Genomic DNA, 22,947 nt, shown 5'->3' on the forward strand with positions numbered 1-22,947 from the left:
CTGAAAGACAATAGAAGGTAAACTACTGGACAAACACTCATACATGCCCACACACACTTACTTACCCATTACATACTGTACCTACTAACCAAATAACCCTAAACTAGGCAATATCAACATTTGCAAATTCAACCAGGCAACTCAAAACAACAAAAAACATGACTACCAGCCACATACACACAGGGTGGCTCCCTCACCTGAAGGCCACGGGGTTGGTCCTGCCAAGCCCCAGGACAAGAGACTCTGTGATGTCCATGCTCTCAGAGCGCATCATCGGGACAACGTGTTTGAACAGGGACGAGGGGGACGGAGTGCCAATAATCTGGATACACACAAAGGTCACAAATCGATATGACAACTCATAAAATCATTTTTAAATCTATAACTAAAGGAAATAAACATGGCATAGGATTATCATTGACAGCACCCATGTAAAACCTTGCAAAACGTATACATTCTTGGGGGGATAGTTGGTCACTGCAGGGTCACGCCCTCTGACCTTTGAGTCGTAGCTGTAGCCGCTGTCTGGCGTGGACGCCAGCGTCTCAGGCGGGGAGCAGCGGATGGAACCAGAGGTGGAGGAAGAGGAGGAGTTAGGGGAGGAGGTGGCGGAGCTACAACAGAGGATCAGGTAGTTCCTCCACAGGCCCACGTACGAGTCACCACTGCTGCTCAGGCTGTTCAGCTTCTTAGCATTTATAGGGCTGCTGCAGGGGCACAGGTCAGACAATAACAGGCAGGTGGTATTAGAAAGTTATTGAAATAATATCCTTGTGTGCCACATACACACATTATAAAAGACCGGCAGCAACTGTCGTCTTGACGGGGCTCATATCCATAAACAGCTGAGAGCTAGATCTATTAGGATGATGTTACCCACAATCACACGCCGAGTCTCCAGTGATGGTGTTCACCGTACGATCACCATAGCCCAAACGGTGACATCATCCAGCACTCTAATGAGCAGACTGCAACCACATCCATTCTAAGTGGCTTTTAACAACCTCAAATGTAACGCGCACACACACACACACACACACACACACACACACAAACAAAACCACATTAACAGAGAAAGGCCTAGAGACATACTTGATATCCACTTGTGGAGAGAGCAGCTGCAGGCGTGTGTAGGCGAACATCCCGGCGTAGTTGAGTGCGGTGGGGCAGTGCTTGGGCAGGTGCTCCTGGCGCAGGTAGCTGGACAGGCTGATGACCCAGGGGTCCTGGCCCTGCGTCACGTGGGCAAACACCCAGATGTGCGACGGGCTGACCACGTCAAATTGGTGGCTGATGGGAGACGAGCTCCATTCTGCCAGCGTCTGCAGGTCGATACCACTAGGGCAGTATAGCAGGTTGGTCTGCAGGGGAGAGGGGAGGGTCAGGGTGTGTGTGTGTGTGTGTGTGTGTGTGTGTGTGTGTTGTATTAAACAACAGCTTTGCCATTCTTACCTGATCAGCTCCTGTGAGATGGATGAAGCTCTCCAGCACAGAGGCACTTAGTCTGTCCATCACATCTATGGCCAACTCCTCATCTCCCTGAGAGCGACAGACAGAAACCATGAATGTGAGTCTCTTGCACCTTACTTGAGAAACACTGCATCTCATTATTTTTGTCACTTTTAGATCCCCGTCTATCAGTGAGTTGGTAGTTACCTTGGCGATGCCCAGAGCGGTGTGCAGGGCTCGGACCTCTTTGAGGACATTAACAGCCAGCCTCCGGGTGGCAGGGCGGCAGCTGCACAGCACCACCAGTGCCAGGCCCTCCAACACGTGCAGCACCCCCCACAGAGGAGAGCGTTCCAGGGGCAGAGACGGCCCGCTGCCAGGGCCCTGCTGGAGCACACACACAGCGTTACTTTCTTACACAAACCCAAGTCAAAATACACAATAAACCTACTACTACAGTACAGAGCAAGGAGTTCCAGACCCTTTCCTTGTACAGAGTTAAAAACACACAGAGCAGACCAAAATATAGCAGGACAAAAAGAGATGCCATAGCTATCCACTCTCCACCCACCTTGTTGCTGGTCTGGACTGCCTGCCTCCACTGGCTGATGAGCTGCAGCAGCATCTTGATGGCGTTGTCCAGCAGCGTGGGGTGAATGTCAGTGACCTCACGCACAATGAAGTAGACAAAGCCAGAGAGCACGTCCTCCCTCCACTCTGGGAAGTCCAGCATCAGGGCCTGCAGGGTGGTGAAGGCCAGGCCGCGCAGTTCCTCATCCATGTGGATGGTCAGCCTGAGGAGGAGAGGACACAGGGGTCATTCAATCACAAACAGAGCTTTTTAAATACACAGCTTTTGAAGTCCTTCCTAGTGATGCTGAAAATAAAAGCCCCATTGCTTTGTTCATCAATTAATCCCAGACAGAGGTGGTGCATGTGAAGGAGTGGGGTCCTTACTTGGCCAGCAGCTCAATCAGGTCCTGTCTGCTCATGCCATCTGGGATCAGTCTGGGGATGGCCGCCACACACGTACGGAACAGATCAATCTTCGGCTTCCTTTCCCCCCTGCAAGACAACACAGTTAACAAACGTGTAAAGAACACTCATGTTATGGGTCACATATGTTTTAAGTCAGAGAGGCACTTACGTGATCATATCCTCAGGTTCCTTATTGGACATCTGAACGTTGGTCATGCTCATGGAGCGCCCCACCTCCTTGTCCAGGTGACGCAGCATGTTGTCCAGGGCCTTCCTCACTGCTGGGTAGTACAGTGACATGCCTACACACACACACATATATATATATTACTCTCACACTACACATTTGACCCTAAAATGACCCACTGCCATAAGCGTATTTATTTGAGAAATGAATTTGACAGGGAGAGCGCACAATCAACATTTCAGTTTCAACATCAATGTAAAATTGCTGGAGTTAGCAACAAAGCTAGTCATATCGGAGTGATATGGCCCGTTGTGAGGGGAAAGGAGCTCAGAGGTGGTGACCTACCGATGACCTTGGCCTCCTCGTCAGTGAGGGTGGTGGCGAGGAAGATCTTCTTGATCCGCAGGGTGTTTCCTGAGGGCATGATGGCCCCTGTGGTGGGCATGGGCGGCTCCCCGTCTTTCTGCTGCAGACTGTCAGCTATCACCAGGAAGGCCCTCAGGCCAATATTCATCCTCTAAGAGAGACAGCAAGAGAGCATGTGAGAGGGAGAGAGGAGAGTGAGAGAGAGGGATAGAGGCAGGAAGGGACGGTCAGAGAATGAAGAATGCAATCACAGTGAGAGTATGATTTGATCATTAATGTCTCTCGGCTATCTCTTACTTCTGGATTGATGGTGAATGTCTTGTGAGATTTGCCCACACACAGGAGGTCATAAATGATCTCCTTCATAGCAAAATCCAGCCTTTCCTGTGAAATCAGCCACAACAAATAATAATGACTAATCATAGATAAGACACAAGCCACTACCTGCTGTTTAGAGGAATTATACGGGGAATTATACGGGAATCACTACTCCAGCATGGCCTCATTAGACATACCTGAGCTATAAACTGGATGATCTTGACGAAGATATTGAGGGGCGTGTCGCGGGGCACCACGCTACGGGAGCCTTTGGGGAAAAGCGCTGAAACGATGCTAAGCAGCCGGCTGCAGGAAACAGGAGAAGATTCAAGGGTTAAACTGGGATGTTCACCGAGGAGACTGTAGACTAGACCAGTTCTGAGAGTAGATGGGATTCTAGTTCTGGTTCTGCTAAAGGAGTGATGTGGGCACTTGCTTTGTTCTATATGGTGATTTAGGTGCTGTCTGGATGACTTTCATTACAGTGTCAGTTCATGCTGAGATGGTGTGGAGTGGGCCCACAGCCTGTTCTGTCCGGGCTGGTACTGACCTCTGTGTGACGGTGTTGCTCTCACACTTGATCCTGATGATGTAGACCCACAGCAGTCTGTAGAGTGACTCCAGTGCCACACGGGACATTTTGGGATCTTTGTTCTAAAGGGCCAGAGACAGAACACTTTCTTCACCCACCTGTCTTCTCACTGTGACAGATTCAAGTCTGGTGTCTGACACACAAACCATTCACTTAGACCTTCTGTACGGAATTAAGCAATTTATACGGCCCGTTTCATTTATAGAGATGTTTGAGATGCCCCAGTGATGATAAATGACTCACAGCTGTGATTTGATGAGTCTGCTTCAGATCTAAAATAAACTACTGATGTATGAGATTGCTGAAATGACTTAAGCTTGTCAAAAAATTAATTTGTTCCAGAGTGACTCTGCCTATGTATAAATGTACAGCATGTTGTGCTAGCTGTAGTTTGTGACGCATGTTGTGCTAGCTGTAGTTTGTGACCCATGTTGTGCTAGCTGTAGTTTGTGACGCATGTTGTGCTAGGGCTGTGAGTGTGTGACGCATGTTGTGCTAGCTGTAGTTTATGACGCATGTTGTGCTAGCGTGTAGTTTATGACGCATGTTATGCTAGCTGTAGTTTATGACGCATGTTATGCTAGCTGTAGTTTATGACGCATGTTTATGCTAGCTGTAGTTTATGACGCATGTTATGCTAGCTGTAGTTTATGACGCAGGTTATGCTAGCTGTAGTTATATGACGCATGTTATGCTAGCTGTAGTTTATGACGCATGTTATGCTAGCTGTAGTTTGACGCATGTTATGCTAGCTGAGTTTGTGATGCATGTCATGCTACAGTTGAAGATGGAAGTTATCATACACTTACGTTGGAGTCATTAAAACTCGTTTTTCAACCACTCCACAAATGTTTTGTTAACAAACTATAGTTTTGGCAAGTCGTTAGGACATCTACTTTGTGCATGACACAAGTCATTCTTCCAACAATGTGTTAGACAGATTATTTCACTGTATCACAATTCCAGTGGGTTCTTTCCAGAAGTTTACATACACTAAGTTGACTGTGCCTTTAACAGCTTGGAAAATTCCAGAAAATTATGTCATGGATTTGAAGCTTCTGATAAATTATGTCAATTAGCCTGAGTCAATTGGAGGTGTACCTGTGGATGTATTTCAAGGCCTACCTTCAAACTCAGTGGCTCTTTGCTGACATCATGGGGAAATCAAAAGAATCAGCCAAGACCCTTGAAGAATAATTGTAGAACTCCACAAGTCTGGTTCATCCTTGGGAGCAATTTCTAAACGCCTGAAGGTACCACGTTCATCTGTACAAACAATAGTACGCAAGCATAAACACCATGGGACCACGCAGCCATCATACCGCTCAGGAAGGAGATGCGTTCCGTCCCTAGAGATGAACGTACTTGGTGCGAAAAGTGCAAATCAATCCCAGAACAGCAGCAAAGGACCTTGTGAAGATGCTGGAGGAAACAATACAAAAGCATCTATATCCACAGTAAAACGAGTCTCTATATCGACATAACCTGAAATGCCGTTCAGCAAGGAAGAAGCCACTGCTCCAAAACCGCCATAAAAAAAGCCAGACTACGGTTTGCAACTGCACATGGGGACAAAGATCATACTTTTTGGAGAAAATGTCCTCTGGTCTGACGAAAGAAAAATATGAATTGTTTGGCCATAATGAACATTGTTATGTTTGAGGAAAAAGGGGAGGCTTGCAAGCCAAGAAACACCATCCCAACCGTGAAGCATGGGGTGGCAGCAGTTGTGGGGGTGCTTTGCTGCAGGAGGACTGGTGCACTTCACAAAATAGATGCATCATGAGGTAGGAAAAATATGTGGATATATTGAAGCAACATCTCAAGACATCAGTCAGGAAGTTAAAGCTTGAGTCACACAAAGGGTCTTTCCCAAATGGAAAGCAATGGACCCCAAGCATACTTCCAAAGTTGTGTGGCAAAAATGGCTTAAGGCAAACAAAGTGACAGGTATTGGAGTGCGCCATCACACAAGCCCTGAACCTCAATCCTATAGAAAATTGTGAGCAGAAACTGAAAAAGCGTGTGCGAGCAAGGAGGCCTACAAACCTGACTCAGTTACACCAGCTCTGTCAGGAGGAATGGGCCAAAATTCACCCAACTTACTGTGGGAAGCTTGTGGAAGGCTACCCGAAACATTTGACCCAAGTTAAAKKATTTAAAGGCAATGCTACCAAATACTAATTGAGTGTATGTAKACTTCTGACCCACTGGGAATGTGATGAAAGAAATAAAAGCTGAAATAAGTKATTCTCTCAAAATGGTGATCCTAACTGACCAAAGACAGGAWTTTTTTACTAGGATTAAATATCAGGAATTGTGAAAAACTGAGTTTAAATGTATTTGGTTAATAAGGTGTATGTAAACTTCCACTTCAACTGTAGGTGTAGTTTGTGATGTATGTTACACAAGCTGTAGTTTGTGATGTATGTTATGCTAGCTGTAGTTCGAGATGTTCCAACCTCCGGGGAATGTTTGTACAGCTGAGCATTCCCAAAAATCTGTGACTAAAGGTGCAATTACACAGTGCTGCCCATCAAATCCATGCACACAACATTCGCTCCAATATCAACACAGCTGACAGCCATACAAAGGATTCTTTCAAGGGTACTGCAATAACCTTTCCACCCATCAGTGGGCCATGGAGCTGCGAGGGTGCCACACACAGCAGCATGTCAACACCAATGATAAGAGAATTGGGTGTAACTCAGGACTATTACAGCACACAAAATGCTGCAGTACTCTATGGGTCTCCAAAAATAAACTACAAAATCCATTTGGAACGAGTTCTCAGATCTACCAGCAACCCATTCCAGGTAACTGGCTTCAAACCCCTCAAGGAGTACGGTAGGTATCTGAGAATGTGTGTGTGCGCTTGATGCACCAGCTCGATGCTCTAACCACTACTACAACACACACACACAAAACAGCAAAGCCATAAACCACTAGTAAAGACAAGGCAGCAAAGCACAAGCCAAAATTGCATCTCAAAGAAATGTGTGGCTAATAGCCAAGTGTCCAACCACTACTTTCTCTGTAATCTTTACTCAATAAGTTCCACTTTAAGAGGACTATCAGACTCCAGAGCCTCATTGCCCCTGGCTTAGTAGCTGCATCCCCTCTGTCCTCCAGGACGAGGTCAGATGACCTCTTGGATGGTGTCATGCCACCATACAGACACCAGACAAACTCACCTGCAGTGTCTCAATCTGCTTTCGGATGCTGTTGTTAGACGGCATCTGGAGCGAGTGAAAACGTGAGAAAACGACAGGAGACACTGAGTGTGAGGATGTGGGGAGGTAGACATGCAGGTTAAAAAGAGAACAGAGCGACAAAATATAATAGAAACACAAAAARGACAAGTACGACAAAAAAAACTAACTCACTCCTAACTGACTTCGATCCACTTGAATCAGTCTCATATTAGATGTCAAACATTGTAAGATGCAAAGTATGAAATGCAAAAGTAACATTGACACATTAAAAAATTCATCTATGTTCTATGAAGACTAATATAGGCCAAATGAAATGTACCTTTATTTTCTAATATTTCATACTTTTTGAAAGTGAAGAAATGAAAGATGTGCAATAGAAGGCAAGTGAAATTGACATGGAAGGGAGAAAACACACAAAGCAGGCCAAGGTGAAGCGAGTAAAAAGTAAGTAGATAGTGCGAGGACAGGGACAGTGAAAGGAGACCAGGTAGGAAAAAAATATGTATGTTACGACTATAACACACACAATCTKCTAGGCTCATAAATCTGAGCAGGTCCACCCATCCCATCACTAGTCTGATACACTGTACCAAAGGTATAATTTTAACCAATTGAGTTTTGATCTCCTTAAGGCACAAAACAGAATGGATTTGAAACAGCATTTGAACTGATCATCAAAACAAGGACAGGTTAAAATGGCCCAGTGGACAATAAGAGCTAAATCACACACTCAAACAAATCTCCACCAGAATCATGGTTCCACCACAAAAACACGGGAGCTTACATTAGCACCAAATAGGCTTAGGGGATTAATTAAAAACTATGGAATCAAATCTCTCACAGGGAATCAAAAGCAAATGGATCACCACATGACTGTGATCATAGAGTCAGTTCAACAAAAGAGTCATCATAGAATCACCACCACAGAGCAAAGGGAATTATAGCACATCTCCACCATGGAATCAATCTCCACAAGGGAATCAATTCAGAGTTTGAATTGAGGAGCGAGGAGACAGTCGCAACACAGTGCATCTCGGCAGAATTAGCTTGAGGATGGTACAGGAGAGGAGCATGATTGATTGGCTTGATCGGTTTGTGATTGGTTTGCGGGGGGTTGTCGGACAGGGGAGGAGGAAGATATGATCGTTAAGGCACACCCTTTAAACCAAAAACACCRCATGGAGTTGTGGTGTGCAGGGGATATCTAACGTCTCACTATGACAATTAACAACGTACCTGGTAAAGAACATTATGCTAGAGCAGTAAGGTTTCAGTCATAGTAACAGTGATAAATGATAGAACTTGGTATGCAATAAACATCTTACATGAATATCTTTAAAAGGAGGCTCATTGCACTTACTACTGCCTAAGGGATAGTAGATGATCTAATTTCATAATAGAGTCTTTAGAAAATTATACTCAATTACATGGCCCACTTTTAAACATTAGGGAATATAAAATATTAAAATATTAAAAATATAAAACTAAGTGTCCTATTAAATGGGAAATTGGCATGGAAGTCTGCATTTTCCTTCATAGGCCAGTATACTAGGCAACTGGTTTAGGTGATTGTGCTGTGTACCTTCAGGTGAGAGAGGCAGTTTGTGAGGAAGATGTGCCAGTTATTGAGGAAGAACAGCTTCTGACTGACACACAGCAGGCACGTCACCAGAGGATACAGAGCCTGAAAGAGAGAACACACGTCAACCACAGAAGAGAGGGGAAGGAAACGAGAGGAGAAAGAGAGAGAAGTGGGAAAGAGGGAGATGGTGTGAGGAGATTAAGAGTTAACAAGTTGATGTCATAAAAAGAGGGAAACGAGACATAGCAGAGAGAAGTGGGAGGGAAGGTCCAGATAATAGTGTGAGAAAAGAGACGTTACCAAAGAGTGCTTCTTTCTGGAGCTAAGGTCAAAGGTTGTCTGGTAGAGCATCTCCACAAAGTTCTTCAGGCACGGCACATTGACTTCATTCTTCACCGCCTGCAGGGAGGGAAGGAGCGAGGGAGGAAGCTGTCACCACTGAGCTCATTCAATACGTGCGACCGAAATGGTACCCTATTCCCTAAATAGTGCACTACTTTTCACCAGGGCCCATATATAGGGAATTAGGTGCCATTTCAGACGCATCCAATGACATTAGCCAATCGAAMGTGCTTTTTATGGTAGCTAACACAGAGGAATCTCTTATACAGAAAGGCTCTATCCTACTATTAACTTGTCTAGCTATAACCAATGTGGGGTTTTCCCATGTTTTGTGTTGTCGTCTGGGTGGTACTCACAGCAGCAACAGGGATGAGGATCTCAACAAACAGGCCAGCCAATGCATGCTTTATGTCCTTATCCTTCACCTCCAGGAAATACTGGGCACACTCCTGAGGAACACACAGATGCATACCAACATGGATGACAACAGTGACAAATAAGTAAACAAACCAAATAGACAAATGGAAAAACAATAGACCGTGCAACAGATTGTCACATATGGGCAGAAACCAACAGACATAAAGGGAATGTGGTGGCACAAATAAACTACGACAGATTACCCAACATGTTCCATCAGCATGCTGGGAAATCAGGGCTTGTTAAGAGGGGAGCATTTTGAGTGAGCTTTTTACTGCCGTATTGAGCTTAACGAAAAGGCCTTGCTCCGTTCAGTGCTCTTGGCACAGTGATCTGCTATCTGATCGTTACTCATCTGGCTTTATGAGGCTCTGCTACAGAGAGCTGCTGAGCTCAAACAAAACGGCTGCAGTAAAACATCCATCCTGGGTGTAGTTCAGCAGAGAGCCATTAAATCCCTATACGCAGCCACTCAGACAATCAGATATACAGTACTGTACAGTCTGGGCATCAAATAGACTAGATAGACGCCTGTTGCTTGGACACGTCAGCGTTAAATTCACTAAAAAGGAGGTTTTGAAACAGGGAAGGAKTATCTGAACTTGTCCAATAAGAAATGCATATTGTCTTGTTTTGGTACGGTTTGCCAAGGTGTGCTCTACCCAGGATAACGAACCTGCATGAACTGGAAGGAGGCCTCGAAGTCCTCCACGGGGTACATCTTGACCCTGAAGAACTTCATGCCCATGATGAGGCTGATGATGCTCTGGACCACGTAGGGGCTCTGCTCCTTCTGCCTCAGCTCCTTCAGCTCCGTGATGAACTTCTTACGCACCGCCTGGAACCTGGAGAGACACACACACATTTTGACTAAGTCTTCCATAAGGAGCAGGCTCCTTTTTAATATATAGTTTAGGAGTAATAGGAGTAAAAAGGAGTGACATGTTGAGTTATATGGACTGTGTTAAGATGACTTGAACTTGGAACAATCTGAGAAAACGCTTACTTTGACTGTGTGAGCACGCCGATGACCTCAGCATACAGGTCTGCGATGATGTGCACATTGACAGTGTTGGGGCCAGAGCACCTGCCAATCAGAACACATCCATGATCCACTCACACTCAGAGAAACAGCTCTCATGATTTGTTAACACAGGGGGTATGAAGACACTGACCATGAAACATCAGACCTGCTTAGGAGCAGCTAAACAAACAAACCCATTAAAGCAAATATCATCCCAAACAGTGTGATAAAAGMTATGGCCGATCAAACATCCATCTCTCTAAAACCACAAGCATGTCGCTGCATTATGGGTTGAAGCAGCTGAGTGAAGGTTTACTCAAGTTGTCTAACAAGTGGCGATTGTGTTTTCTTTAAGTGACATTAATATGTGGACAGACCATACATTGGTCATAAAAAACAGTCTATTCAAACACCCATAAAGTAATGAGTGAATCAACTGCAGAGCCAAAAGCCCTCTGGAATATTGTGTGCTAGACTAAAGTATAGTATGTGTATTAAATGGTGTGTGTGTGTCTTGTGTTTGTTTACACTCACCCCTCTTTGTGTTTAAAGTGCTTGAATGCCAGGTTCAGAACTTCATGTACTAAAGTATCTGGCACGGGGTGAAGAGGAATCTGTGACGTAAACATGAAAACATCATATTAGGTACATCAATACTTCCGTCATGCTGTCTCTCCCTTTACTACCGTTCATTATCCTCCCTGTTGGAGCCAAGGACAACCAAGCCCTGAGATCAGTGAAGGTTTGTTCTAAGAGAGAGTGGTTTGGATCTGGATAGTCTGGGGTCGGTCTAGATGCTGTAGGTTCAGGATGACAGCTCGCTATGCCTTGGTATGCTGGCATTGCAGTGACAGTGCATGCTGTCTACCACACTGAGGAAGAYGACTCATCTAACAGACCAGACACAGGACTCACCTGTTTTAAAACTTCTACTGTAACTAAACAGAATATGAAATCTATGGCTAAGTCCCTCCGCTCCAATAGGTAGTCTTTATCCCGATGCTGTTCATCCCTAGAGAGAGAGAGAGAGAACGTTATGACAGATTGTGGGAGGTGAGGGGAGGACAGGAGATAGGGATGAGCAGATTAGGAGGAGTATCGTACCCTTTGGACTTGGTGCTGGAGCGAGGTCTGTACTCATAAGACTCATCCTCAGTGCCACTCTGCCGCCCGGTACAGTCAAAGAGTGTACGCAGCAGGGAGGGCAAACAGTGTTCCGCTACGGAGCTCATAGAGCTTATTAACTGTGAAAGAACACATACACATTACAATAGCTAGTTATTACAGCTTACAGAAAACATCCGTCCAGCATCATGAGAATGTACATAAAGGTCAAAAACATGAACAATACAAAATCCTCACCAGAACAATCATCTTAAATCACCAATATTACACACATACTGAGGTTCTATATTGATGTAAAGGCTCCACTTTAAGGAGAGATGAGGAAAAAAGAGGATGCAGGGATTGGAAGAATATCTAGAAAGAAGTGGAGCGGGGTGAGGGAGGGGACCGAATCACTGGGTGACATACAATAGAGAACAGGATGTATTGATTGGGATTGTAAGTGCAGTGTTGATGACATGTCGAGCACTGCGAGGTCCTATCCTATTGAGCGGCTAGCGCTAAAGCCGCCATAGCACAGGGCTCTGCAGTGCTATACAGTCAGAACGTGGGCCGACAAAACAAACAGGCTCCGTTAGAAACACCTCATCAGCATTTGATCATCAGAATTGCAGCCTCATACGTGAATGTATTATCTATTAACATCCCCTTTGCAGACTAAAAATGGTGGGGTATATTGCGTATAATGCTAGCAATAAATATGTTTCTTCTTCAACTACATGCACCAGAAAAACAAAGGTAAATCTATGCATGTCAAGCGTATAGTTTTTACTGTCAGTCAATCTGCAGTGGGTACAGTAAGTAGTCTTCTACACAATGAATGGTGTGTGTGTGTGTGTGTGTGTGTGTGGTGTTGTGTGTGTGTGTGTGTGTGTGTGTGTGTGTGTGTGTGTGTGTGAAGACAGTGCGGTGTGCTGAGGTGCTGGATAAGATGGATGCTGGGAGGGAGAGTTATGCAACTGCTCTCTGTGCCCTCCCGGCGCCAGGCGGACAGACTCCAGCACCCAACACTGATTCACTGCTAAGGATGACACAGCGATTCTGCTCCCTCTCCCTGTATGCTCGTTCTACCGCACTCAGAATGGAGGCAGCTGGATCTATAGCGCACCATAACCTCATTGGTTTTGTGCTGAACAAAGCACTCTGCAGCAGCTCCATTGTTCAGAGTTCTGCAGGCACCAGTCAGAGATGAGGGACGGATGGATGGGTCATTGAGTGGGGATTGATTGGGTGAAGCTGGGGAGTACAACTACTGTATGGATGGGAGGTACAATTATGGCTGGAGGTGAGTGAGAGAGTACATAATAACAATGCATGTGCGCACACACACACTAGAACTCACCTGATCAAATTGTGCGTCTTCCCCTCTCTGGAGGGATCGGGACAAGAGTTTCTCCTGAGGGAAAGAAAGACAGAAACAGTTTTGTCAGTCAAGTAAGTACTCAATAGAAACATATAATAGGACCCCTACATCATTCATATCAGCAGACCAGTGGATGTGGGGCCAGGTGAAACAGGAGAGGAGATAGCTGACCACTGGACAAACACCAACCAGGGAGAGGAAACGAAGGGGTGAGAGAGGCAGAGGTGGCGGCAGCAGAAGAGGGGAGCACTCGGGGAGATGAATAGAGATGAATGGAGAGCTGAATGGAGGGAGAAGTGGTCCAGAGGGAAGGGGATGAGGGGTGGCGTTTAATGACATGTTTACTCCCCCTTCCAAACACACACCCTCCCAGCAGCCCCTAGCTAGGGCAAGGAATTGTACCTCCCACGGAGTCTTGATATGAGTAAAACAAAGCTCATTATTCCAAGAAAATAACATCCCCCCCATTCTGGGAAATCACACTGGAATGCATGCGTCTCATTTATCACACCCACACAGGCCTGTACACACACACACCCCTCTAAGTTTAAGGAGAAGTCTGTTTACAGACTGAACACAGGCAGTCACTAGAAACATTTAACCTGTAACCTCTTTGGCCTTTAAGCCAAGTAATGCTATGTAGCAACCAGGACCTAGGAACTCAGGACAGGGCTAGTGAGCTAATAGTGTTTCATTCCAAATCAACCGCTGGGCTAGCCCCTACAACTAGGCACTTCATGTAGATCTGAAAGGTAATAGCACATGGTAATACTAGTCAGAATATTGCTTACACCTAATCAATTATTTCAGTCAAGTGCCTAGGATTCAGGGTTGGGGGTTGATTTGGAATTTGGTCTTACTTGCGTCCCCTCTGCCTCTCGGATCACAGCAACTCACCAGCGGTTCGGCCATCACCACCTCAATCTTCTTCTCAGCCAGCACAGCAAACTCAGCAAACAGGCTCTTGATGACAAACTCCCCGGGCTTGAGCTCGGGGTCGATGATGATGCTCGACATGGCGGCGGTGCGCTTCTCCCACGTCAGGGGGGCCACGGAGGGGGCGCGGCGTCTACTCAGGCTGCTGACAGGGGCTGAGGCTGCAGGGAGGGAGAGAGAGAGAGGGAGAGGACAGAGGTCAGATTAGGGCTGTCCCCGACAATGTTTTTTTATCTTGGTCGACCAGAAAGTAGTCTGTTCTTTCGACCAATCGATTGGTAATTTTTTAAAACGTATTTATTTTTCCATATATAGACACACCCTATGTTTTGAATCAAATCAACTATATGTAGGCTACTGAGCTTGTCTGATGATATAAGCACTGCGATTAAAAATGAACACACAAATGACTAAAGAGGGAGCCAGAGATCAATATAGCCTAACCAGAAGAAATAAACATGTTCCCGACCTTCCTGCTGCTGCTGGCCTTCACATTTTCTGCTGTTATACTCCTGAAGTTAACCGGTAATAGGCTACACCAGTGGTTGAAAACCTTTTCCATTTGGAGTGCCAAGTTATCCAACCATTTCTACTGATCTGAGTGTCAGTTATGATCTTCATTTGCACATTTTCCTGGAACAGTTTCATTTAATATATAATAAACTCTTCATATGATTGATATGATCAGGGTGATTCTCTGATCCATCTCTATGCAGACGACACCATTCTGTATACATCTAAATGGAATGAAATAAAACTAAACGTGCTCCTCACAAGTGTAGCCTAGGTTGTGCTCTCTGCAAACAACACTAACCTCCAAACGAGCTTCAARGCCATACAACACTCCTTCCGTGGTCTCCAACTGCTGTTAAACGCTAGTAAAACCAAATGCATGCATTTCACCCGTTCACTGCCCACACCCGCCCGCCCGACTAGCATCACTACTCTGGACGGTTCTGACCTAGAATACGTGGACAACTACAAATACCGAGGTGTCTGGCTAGACTGTAAACTCTCCTTCCAGACTCATATTAAACATCTCCAATCCAAAATWAAATCTAGAATCAGCTTCCTATTTCYCAACAAAGCCTCCTTCACTCACGCCGCCAAACATACCCTCGTAAAACTGACTATCCTACCGATCCTCGATGTCATTTACAAAATAGCTTCCAATACTCTACTCAGCAAACTGGATGCAGTCTATCACAGTGCCATCTGTTTTGTCACCAAAGCCCCTAATACCACCCACCAATGCAACCGGTTTGCTCTCGTCGGCTGACCCTCGCTACATATTCGTCGCCAGACCCACTGGCTCCAGGTCATCTATAAGTCGATGCTAGGTAAAGCGCCGCCTTATCTCAGCTCACTGGTCACGATAACAACACCCACCGGTAGCACGCGCTCCAGCAGGTATATCTCACTGGTCGTCCCCAAAGCAAACACCTCCTTTGGCCGCCTTTCCTTCCAGTTCTCTGCTGCCAATGACTGGAACAAATTGCAGAAATCGCTGAAGTTGGAGACTTATATCTCCCTCACTAACTTTAAACATCAGCTATCTGAGCAGCTAACCGATTGCTGCAGCTGTACATAGCCCATCTGTAAATAGCTCACCCAATCTACCTACCTAATCCCCATATTGTTTTTATTTACTTTTCTGCTCTTTTGCACACCAGTATTTCTACTTGCACATCATCATCTGCACATCTATCACTCGTGTTAATTTGCTAAATTGTAATTACTTCGCTACTATGGCCTATTTATTGCCTTACCTCCTCACGCCATTTGCACACACTGTATATAGACTTTTTTTTCATATTGTGTTATTGACTSTACGCTTGTTTATTCCATGTGTAACTCTGTGTTGTTTGTGTCGCACTGCTTTGCTTTATCTTGGCCAGGTCYCAGTTGTAAATGAGAACTTGTTCTCAACTAGCTTACCTGGTTAAATAACTTGGTCCATCCTGAGGCTCCTCTGAGCAAACTTGCAACACTGTATAACATATTCTTGGTACTCAKGAGTTTCCCCTCACCATTGAGCTGCAGACAGACAGACAGCTGTATGCTGTTTTGCATAAGAAGTAATCAGGTAGGCCTATTTTATGGCGTTTCCACCGGATCAGAGCATGACATTTTCGCCCCCTTTCATGCTGAGTGGTAATTGAAAGGGACAGAGCTGGAAAGGTTTTTCAAATTGACAATAGTTCCTCAATGTAGCCTCTCAGTGGATGTAAAAACAGACTTTGTTTACTTACAGTTTGAGGCGAAGAAAACATTTGAGAAGCTCCACAGTGATGGTGAGTTAAGACAATCAGAAATTGTATCAGATCCCCAAATGGGCACATTTATAGGTCTACATTTGCACGGAGGCCAGGTAGWCTAGTCCTACTACTATATGCGTAATCAAGATTGACAGGAGCGCTCCAAACAAACTTCAATCTTCTAAATGGAATGAAATAAAACTAAACGTGCTCCTCACAAGTGTAGCCTAGGTTGTGCTCTCTGCAAACAACGTYTCCACTCCAACAATGACAACGGTAAGAGGGTAATAATAATATATTGAATGTATGAACAGAAATTACCACAACCAAACAAGCATTGTAGATTATAATGGGAATAAATGGTAAATGTACTACTGGTGTGCCACCCCCGCGGCCTCAGCAATGGACTAGTCCACTCAGACAGATGTGAATCAGACATGCGTCTCGTGTGCCATCAATTTTTTACATATTTTTGCCACTGCTCGACTAAAAAAAAAMAATCTCGGCCGACCAAGAGCCTATTGACCAAACAACCGACCTGTCAACTAAATGCGGTCAGCACTAGGTCAGATACACTTTGGCTATTCGAACAGTTATAACGGAGACCGTCACAGCCCTAGTCAGAGACCAACCCTCACATGACACGAGGTCAGGGGTCAGCTATAATCCAAGCAGATAGAAAATCAACCTCAGAGAGGAGCTATGCTAGTATGTCAGCTGGTGCACAGTGAAAACATTAACACATGCCTAGCCTAGTCGTAGCTTGATTTCATTAGCAATCGCCAAACTAACTGCAAGCCATGAGGACATCTTGAAATATCTGAGTTGGATAAAAGTGATGGAGCATAGGCCTCACTGGACTACACCCCTAAAACCCACTGAACAAACTAAGAGCAACAATATAATCTCAGACTCACACACAGTTATGTAAAGATGAATATTAAGTTCAGTTGAGCCCACCACAGCAGAAAGYGAGAAGTGATATACAGTTAAAACGCACTCGGCTGGATGCAGAAAGGTGAATCTGTGCACAGAAGCTCTCAATATTTACACAAGCTTCCTGTAACACATACCTAAAGGGGTCAGCATAGGAACTCACCTCAAGAGAGAGTAGTGTGTGCATGTGGGAGCATGTGGGATGGTTGGTACATGCACGTTTAAATAGTGAATATAGCCATGGTGTCCATTCGTTAAGCCTTCATTTGATCTGTGCTGTTGGTTTCCCTAGAAACAGGTGAAAACAAACCACCACATCATTCAAAACAGAATCCTCTCCTGTGTCCATCAATAAAACATGGAGCTACACTGAACATTCACTGACATACCAGGACAGCTTGTGCCAACACAGACAACCTTTAACACACAAACTGGTAGAAAACACACAGGATGGTGGGAAAGAAATCTTCCCATTCTGAAGTTTATAAAGAGACCAACGGCCTGTTTGCTGCTGGACTAGGACACAGTCTGCTCTGCCAGGAAAGAGGGGACTCTGGGACGGACAGCCACTCGTCAGCTGAACCCCGACCTTCCTCCTCCCAGGAAACATATTACTGTTTCTTCCTGTTACCATGGGAACACTAATGTGTTCCCAAAACTTCAAACAATAGCAAGGAGTAAAATGGCACGCAGTAAAAATGTAGGAGTTTTTCAGAAGAGGAGGAAAGATGTTAACACCCAGCAACGCACCCATTTAAACCCTACTGAACAAACAGAGACACACACAGACAGCATAGGCTTAACTCAGATGGTTGCGTAATAGGCCCGAACTAAAGTGTTGGCGTTTCAGAGTTGGGTGGTATTTGCCTATACAGTAGTAGCATTACACCACTCTCTATTTGAATTAGCAGCCACACAAGTTAGTCCACTGGTACAGTAACAGCCACAAAGAGCTAGAGGTGGCAGCCTTATTAGCAGAACAAACATCATTGGACATTTCTAATGGTTCAGCAAGCGCAGCGGCACCGCGGCCAACACAGACACTGTGCTTTATGTAAAAGGGCTCAGAGTCGGGGACAGCACAGTGTTGGGGTGAATGGGGGTATCATTTTGGGGCGCATCAGTTGAGCGTAGTTAAAATGTTGTTCTGCAGCACAGAGAGCCTTTCAAACATTCCCTCTTTGTTTACCGTGTTCCACCAACACCCCCTTTCTCCCCTGATGATGTCACATAGCCAACTCCCTACAGCCAATGACTGTCCTGTGGCCTCAGCCTCCCTCACTCGCTCTTCCTCCTCCTCTCCCCCCTTCACTCTAATTCTCTCCCTCCCCTTCTCGCCTTGGGCCAGCTGGGCTGCTGACTGCCTGGCTCACAGGAATTAGAAACAACATTGTTTGTGCATTTCCACTCAACAACAGGGTGAAGAAAAACATGCAAGGCATCCTTTCCCTGGCCAGGTCTCTGCCCTGCTCTGCCCATCTTTCCCCTCTCTCAATGCGGAGTCATTTGTGACATGCAACATCTCTCCCTTCTGGGGATGGGCATGGTAATTASAATATCCGAACGGACGTTAGTATTAGAATACTTGCAAGAGTATTCATTTGAGGAAATATAGGCCTATTTTAACAATTAACAGGCTTTGTCTCAAATACAATTATCTGACATTGCTACACACAAGGATACCATGACATTTAAAATGATTAATTTAATAAAACAAAGTTCTGAATGTAGTTATGACGTGTGCCCCATAAAATCACACTCCCTATAGCCTCCACAGGTTCCACGCCTGGAGCTTGTTGTTGACACTACAGTCAGAGGCTCCATGTGGAGCAAGGTGAAGTGGGAGATGTCTAATCAAAGCACAATGTAATTAAAATGACGGAATTAAGTTTGCTAAATGAGAAGTAGGCTACAACAAGCAACCCGACAGGTAGGGTGTTTAATATGAATTGAGTTGTTGTAGGCAAGGACGGGGAGCGCATAAAAAAAAATTGCCTCAACTAGCCTAGCTGGCAAGCTAACATCTGGCTAGCTAAGGTTGCTTCTTTACATCGATTTGATGCAGTAAAGACAGGCACTGCCAGGTGGGATGATAGATAACCTACGGCATTTACAAGTTTGTCTTACTAGCGCGAGTCAGTGCCTACTTTTTCCTCTCTCTCCCTTTCACACACCAGCCCCTGCCCATCGCTTGCCCTGCTGCAGAGCGCACCGTATCTCCCGAGACGCACAGGATATTCAAAGTTAAAAACAATCTCGACCATCCCCCAAAAATGTAGGATATTATTTGATTTAAGGAATTTCACCAACTAACCCCATTGCAAACACCAGAGCTGCTTCCACTTGCTGCATGGCCTGTCACTATACCTACTTAATACTGTACTGAATCCCTCAACACCCCATTCAAATCTGAATGCAAACACGACCTTGTGACGGCAAGTAAACAACTACGCCCGGCCCAGATTGCCTCGTTATCTTGCTAAGAGGAGGACGTTCTAAAGAGGAACGACTCCGTGGTATGTGTCTGCAAGACTAATAAATGTGATGCACCTGCACAGCCATTAACCACTCACCTATTACCAAGATCGTTCTCTACCTTCTAGCAACACACAAAAGCTATGCTTTCATTCATCAAATTATCAAGCAAAAAAATATTTGGTCTCAATAGCTGATAAATGAATGGGCTAAAGATTCTGTAGGTACCTACTGAAAGCCTAGGCCTCCAGCGAGAGTCTAGTAGCTACGGTTCTGTGAGTGGAGATGAACCAGGCCACATGTACTCCATGCCGAGCGTACCAAAGGTCCAGAACTCCCACTGCGACAGAGAGAAGAGCTCATGCCTGCAATTAAAACAGAGCACCCAGTGGGATTACACAACTGTTAGAGTCTGACTCCACCTCGACACAGTAAAAATAGAGCCCTCCCTAAGGCCTCTCACTTCCGCTCTCAGGACAACCAGGAACAATGGAATGTGTTTGACTGCATGAGAGCTAAATGTTTACACTTACAGTACTTTTCTAACAACGTGTCTGAACATGTGCAGATTCCAATCCGTGCCTACTGCCCTCATTCAGTTCCAAATAATACAATCCACAAATCAGATACAACACTGCAGTAAATCTGTCCAATTACTCTTATCACACAAGCAAAGTAACATTACTAAAAAGCATTCAGTGTTTAAAAGGGACATGAATAATCCTGGTGTAACAAGCAGACTGATGGCAGGGTTATCTGTACTGAGGCCAGTGCCTAGCAGGGTGATCACAGAACCATCTTGTTATAATGAGTGTTTTGGCTGAACACTTGTGACTGCAGAGGAGCTGAGGACAGGCTGAGCAGGACAGAGTACACAGGGGGCTGGAACATCAAATATAGGGGGAAAAGAATGAAAGAAAAAGGAGAGCGCAGGAGATAAAAGTTTTGGCAGAGTAGCATAGTGACAGTTGCATTGTTCTTACTGAGAGGTCCAATGACGAAGAGTTGGCAGCCAACACAGAGAGGGGGAACAGAGGGGAGAGGGGCATTCATTAGAGAAAGAGAGGCAAAGGGAAAAAAACTGTTTACCCAACAGTCAGCTTGCTTTTCTACTGATCATTTTACAAGGAGTCAGCAGCTAGCTACTGAGGCAGACTGAATTACCAACCCTGTTTAGTTTACAATTAGGGTACTAGTAGCAGTGTGGCAATCGAAAATAAAGCACCACTAACTTTGCTTGAACATAACACACAACATAAATTAGTCGATCAGAAATCGGTTACTAAAATTATAAATTCACTGGGCCACAGATACTGAGGAAGTATTAGGATAAATATGAGACTAAGCCAGAAAAAGTTTAGTCATAGTCAAAAGGGTCATCACTGTTCCAGAAAACAGACTATTTCTTGATAATCAAAATAACAGATGTATTGAGGCAAACACACCGCTTCAGTAATGGCCCTCACTGTAACCTTCCAGTAGTCTGGATGAAGAGTTAGGTCAATAGGATGGAGTACAGGCACTCTGATGTGATCTGTGCTGTATACCAATAATAAATGGGAGTCAATGAGAAGACCGATCAATGAGGAAACATTAGCCATCCCATGGGATGACAGAGAGCGACAAAGATATTTTAGTAATAAAATAGTAATAACACCTGTGGGGTGAGGGGCATTCCTCTTACCAAACCACATGACATTTGTTTTGGAAGTGTTCAGAACAAGGTTAAGGGTAGAGAAAGCTTGTTGGACACAAAGAAAGCTTTGTTGTAGTGCATTTAACACAAAATCCAGGGAGGGGCCAGCTGAGTATAAGACTGTATCATCTGCATATAAATGGATGAGAGAGCTTCCTACTGCCTGAGCTATGTTGTTGAAGAAAATTGAGAAGAGTGTGGGGCCTAGGATCGAGCCGTGAGGTACTCCCTTGGTGACAGGCAGTGGCAGAGACAGCAGATTTTCTGACTTTATACACTGCACTCTTTGAGAGAGGTAGTTAGAAAACCAGCCCAAAGACCCCTCAAAGACACCAATACATCCCACGAGAAAGGAATGGTCTACCGTATCAAAAGCTTTGGCCAAGTAAATAAAATTATCAGCACAATATTGCTTAGAATCAAGGGCAATGGTGACATCATTGAGGACCTTTTAGGTTGCTGTGACACATCCATAACCGGAGTGGAAACCAGAGATACAGACAGAGAGCAACCAAGATACAGACAGAGCACTACCAAGATACAGACAGAGAGCAACCAAGATACAGACAGAGAGCAACCAAGATACAGACAGAGAGCAACCAAGATACAGACAGAGAGAACAAGATACAGACAGAGAGCAACCAAGATACAGACAGAGCGCTACCAAGATACAGACAGAGCGAGAGCCAGAGTAGGGCTTGGCGGTATCCAGATTTTCATACCGTCTCTGTACCATACAGGGGTATACAGTACTACCGGAAGTGCACACAAGAAGGTAAATGTCTCAACGGATCCAAAAAGTTGGACCCATTCCCGAAGTGGACCTGGGGCTTTCTCACCCAGACCCGATATGCAACAATTATTTATTCAAATATAACTGTTCTGAACAGAGCCGATGACAACCAACACCGTTCCATATAGACCTGGTCAGCTCCAGACCCGGTCCGATACGAGTGAGGAAAGCTACTTTATTAACTGGAACTGATAAAGCAGAGAAAGAGGAGCTTCTCCAGCAGGCGGGGGAGGGGCCGTACTGTGAGCAAGTGACATGAYGAGCAGGGAGGGAGAGACAGCAACCAAGTCGACTCGCGCTATAGGAGGTTATTTATAAAATATGTTTACGTAGTACCTGTCTTGACTGCATCAAACCGGGAGAAGCTAGTTAGCTAGGCTAACTGAGGCTGCAGTGCATGCGCTTTCACATCCTACAGTTACAAATAACAACTCCATTCAGAATATTAAGTAGGAGCCTACATGTTGGCTGTTAAGCTATAATGACCATCCTTTTCCTTTAACTTTTCTATCTTCCATTGATTAGATCGGTCCTAACTTCAGCCACAAACAGAGGCTCTGACTGTAGCCTATTGCCACTTATTATTGGCCAACAACAACAAGTTACACGCGTCACTCTCGTGAAACGTAAGAGCAGCATAAATGACTCACGGTTAGGCACTGGCGATATACCAGGGTATTTCAAAATACAGACGTTCTGATTTTCAAGATCCCTGTTCCCTGAATTGTTTTGTGCTTAAAAAAAAGTATTCACAGATCCACCTGTACCCGAGACCCGAGTGCGCCCAGATCCATAATTCTAAATGTCACGGGTTGGATCTGATATGATTGTCACGGGTATGTGTAATTTTAACTGAGTTGTCTAAAGGGCCTGCACAGATCCGAACGTAGCTGCT

At 45.0% G+C, this 22,947-nt stretch overlaps 1 protein-coding gene across 7 annotated transcripts in view; it reads right to left on the minus strand.

Annotated features, from left to right (window-relative positions):
• fryl (furry homolog, like) overlaps positions 1-22,947 on the minus strand; it is a 71,769-nt gene that overhangs the window by 39,581 nt on the left and 9,241 nt on the right. For 4 of the 7 annotated variants that reach the window (XM_024004274.2, XM_024004272.2, XM_070447631.1 and 1 more), the window contains exons 2-24: positions 13,856-14,055; positions 12,938-12,991; positions 11,575-11,714; positions 11,386-11,482; positions 11,005-11,084; positions 10,453-10,533; positions 10,123-10,291; positions 9,386-9,478; positions 8,988-9,086; positions 8,688-8,789; positions 7,085-7,129; positions 3,849-3,952; positions 3,496-3,604; positions 3,278-3,364; positions 2,960-3,131; positions 2,597-2,729; positions 2,407-2,514; positions 2,021-2,243; positions 1,657-1,836; positions 1,453-1,539; positions 1,093-1,361; positions 500-707; positions 198-322 (exon numbers count right to left, since the gene is read on the minus strand). In XM_024004274.2, coding sequence (XP_023860042.1) covers positions 198-322; positions 500-707; positions 1,093-1,361; positions 1,453-1,539; positions 1,657-1,836; positions 2,021-2,243; positions 2,407-2,514; positions 2,597-2,729; positions 2,960-3,131; positions 3,278-3,364; positions 3,496-3,604; positions 3,849-3,952; positions 7,085-7,129; positions 8,688-8,789; positions 8,988-9,086; positions 9,386-9,478; positions 10,123-10,291; positions 10,453-10,533; positions 11,005-11,084; positions 11,386-11,482; positions 11,575-11,714; positions 12,938-12,991; positions 13,856-14,055 — 2,965 coding nt within the window. The remainder of the gene's footprint in view (positions 1-197; positions 323-499; positions 708-1,092; positions 1,362-1,452; positions 1,540-1,656; positions 1,837-2,020; positions 2,244-2,406; positions 2,515-2,596; positions 2,730-2,959; positions 3,132-3,277; positions 3,365-3,495; positions 3,605-3,848; positions 3,953-7,084; positions 7,130-8,687; positions 8,790-8,987; positions 9,087-9,385; positions 9,479-10,122; positions 10,292-10,452; positions 10,534-11,004; positions 11,085-11,385; positions 11,483-11,574; positions 11,715-12,937; positions 12,992-13,855; positions 14,056-22,947) is intronic. The other 3 variants (XM_024004275.2, XM_024004276.2, XM_070447632.1) reach the window with 2 other exon arrangements.

The sequence above is a fragment of the Salvelinus sp. IW2-2015 genome, linkage group LG16, assembly GCF_002910315.2.
Source record: "Salvelinus sp. IW2-2015 linkage group LG16, ASM291031v2, whole genome shotgun sequence".
Classification (NCBI taxonomy): Eukaryota; Metazoa; Chordata; class Actinopteri; order Salmoniformes; family Salmonidae; genus Salvelinus; species Salvelinus sp. IW2-2015.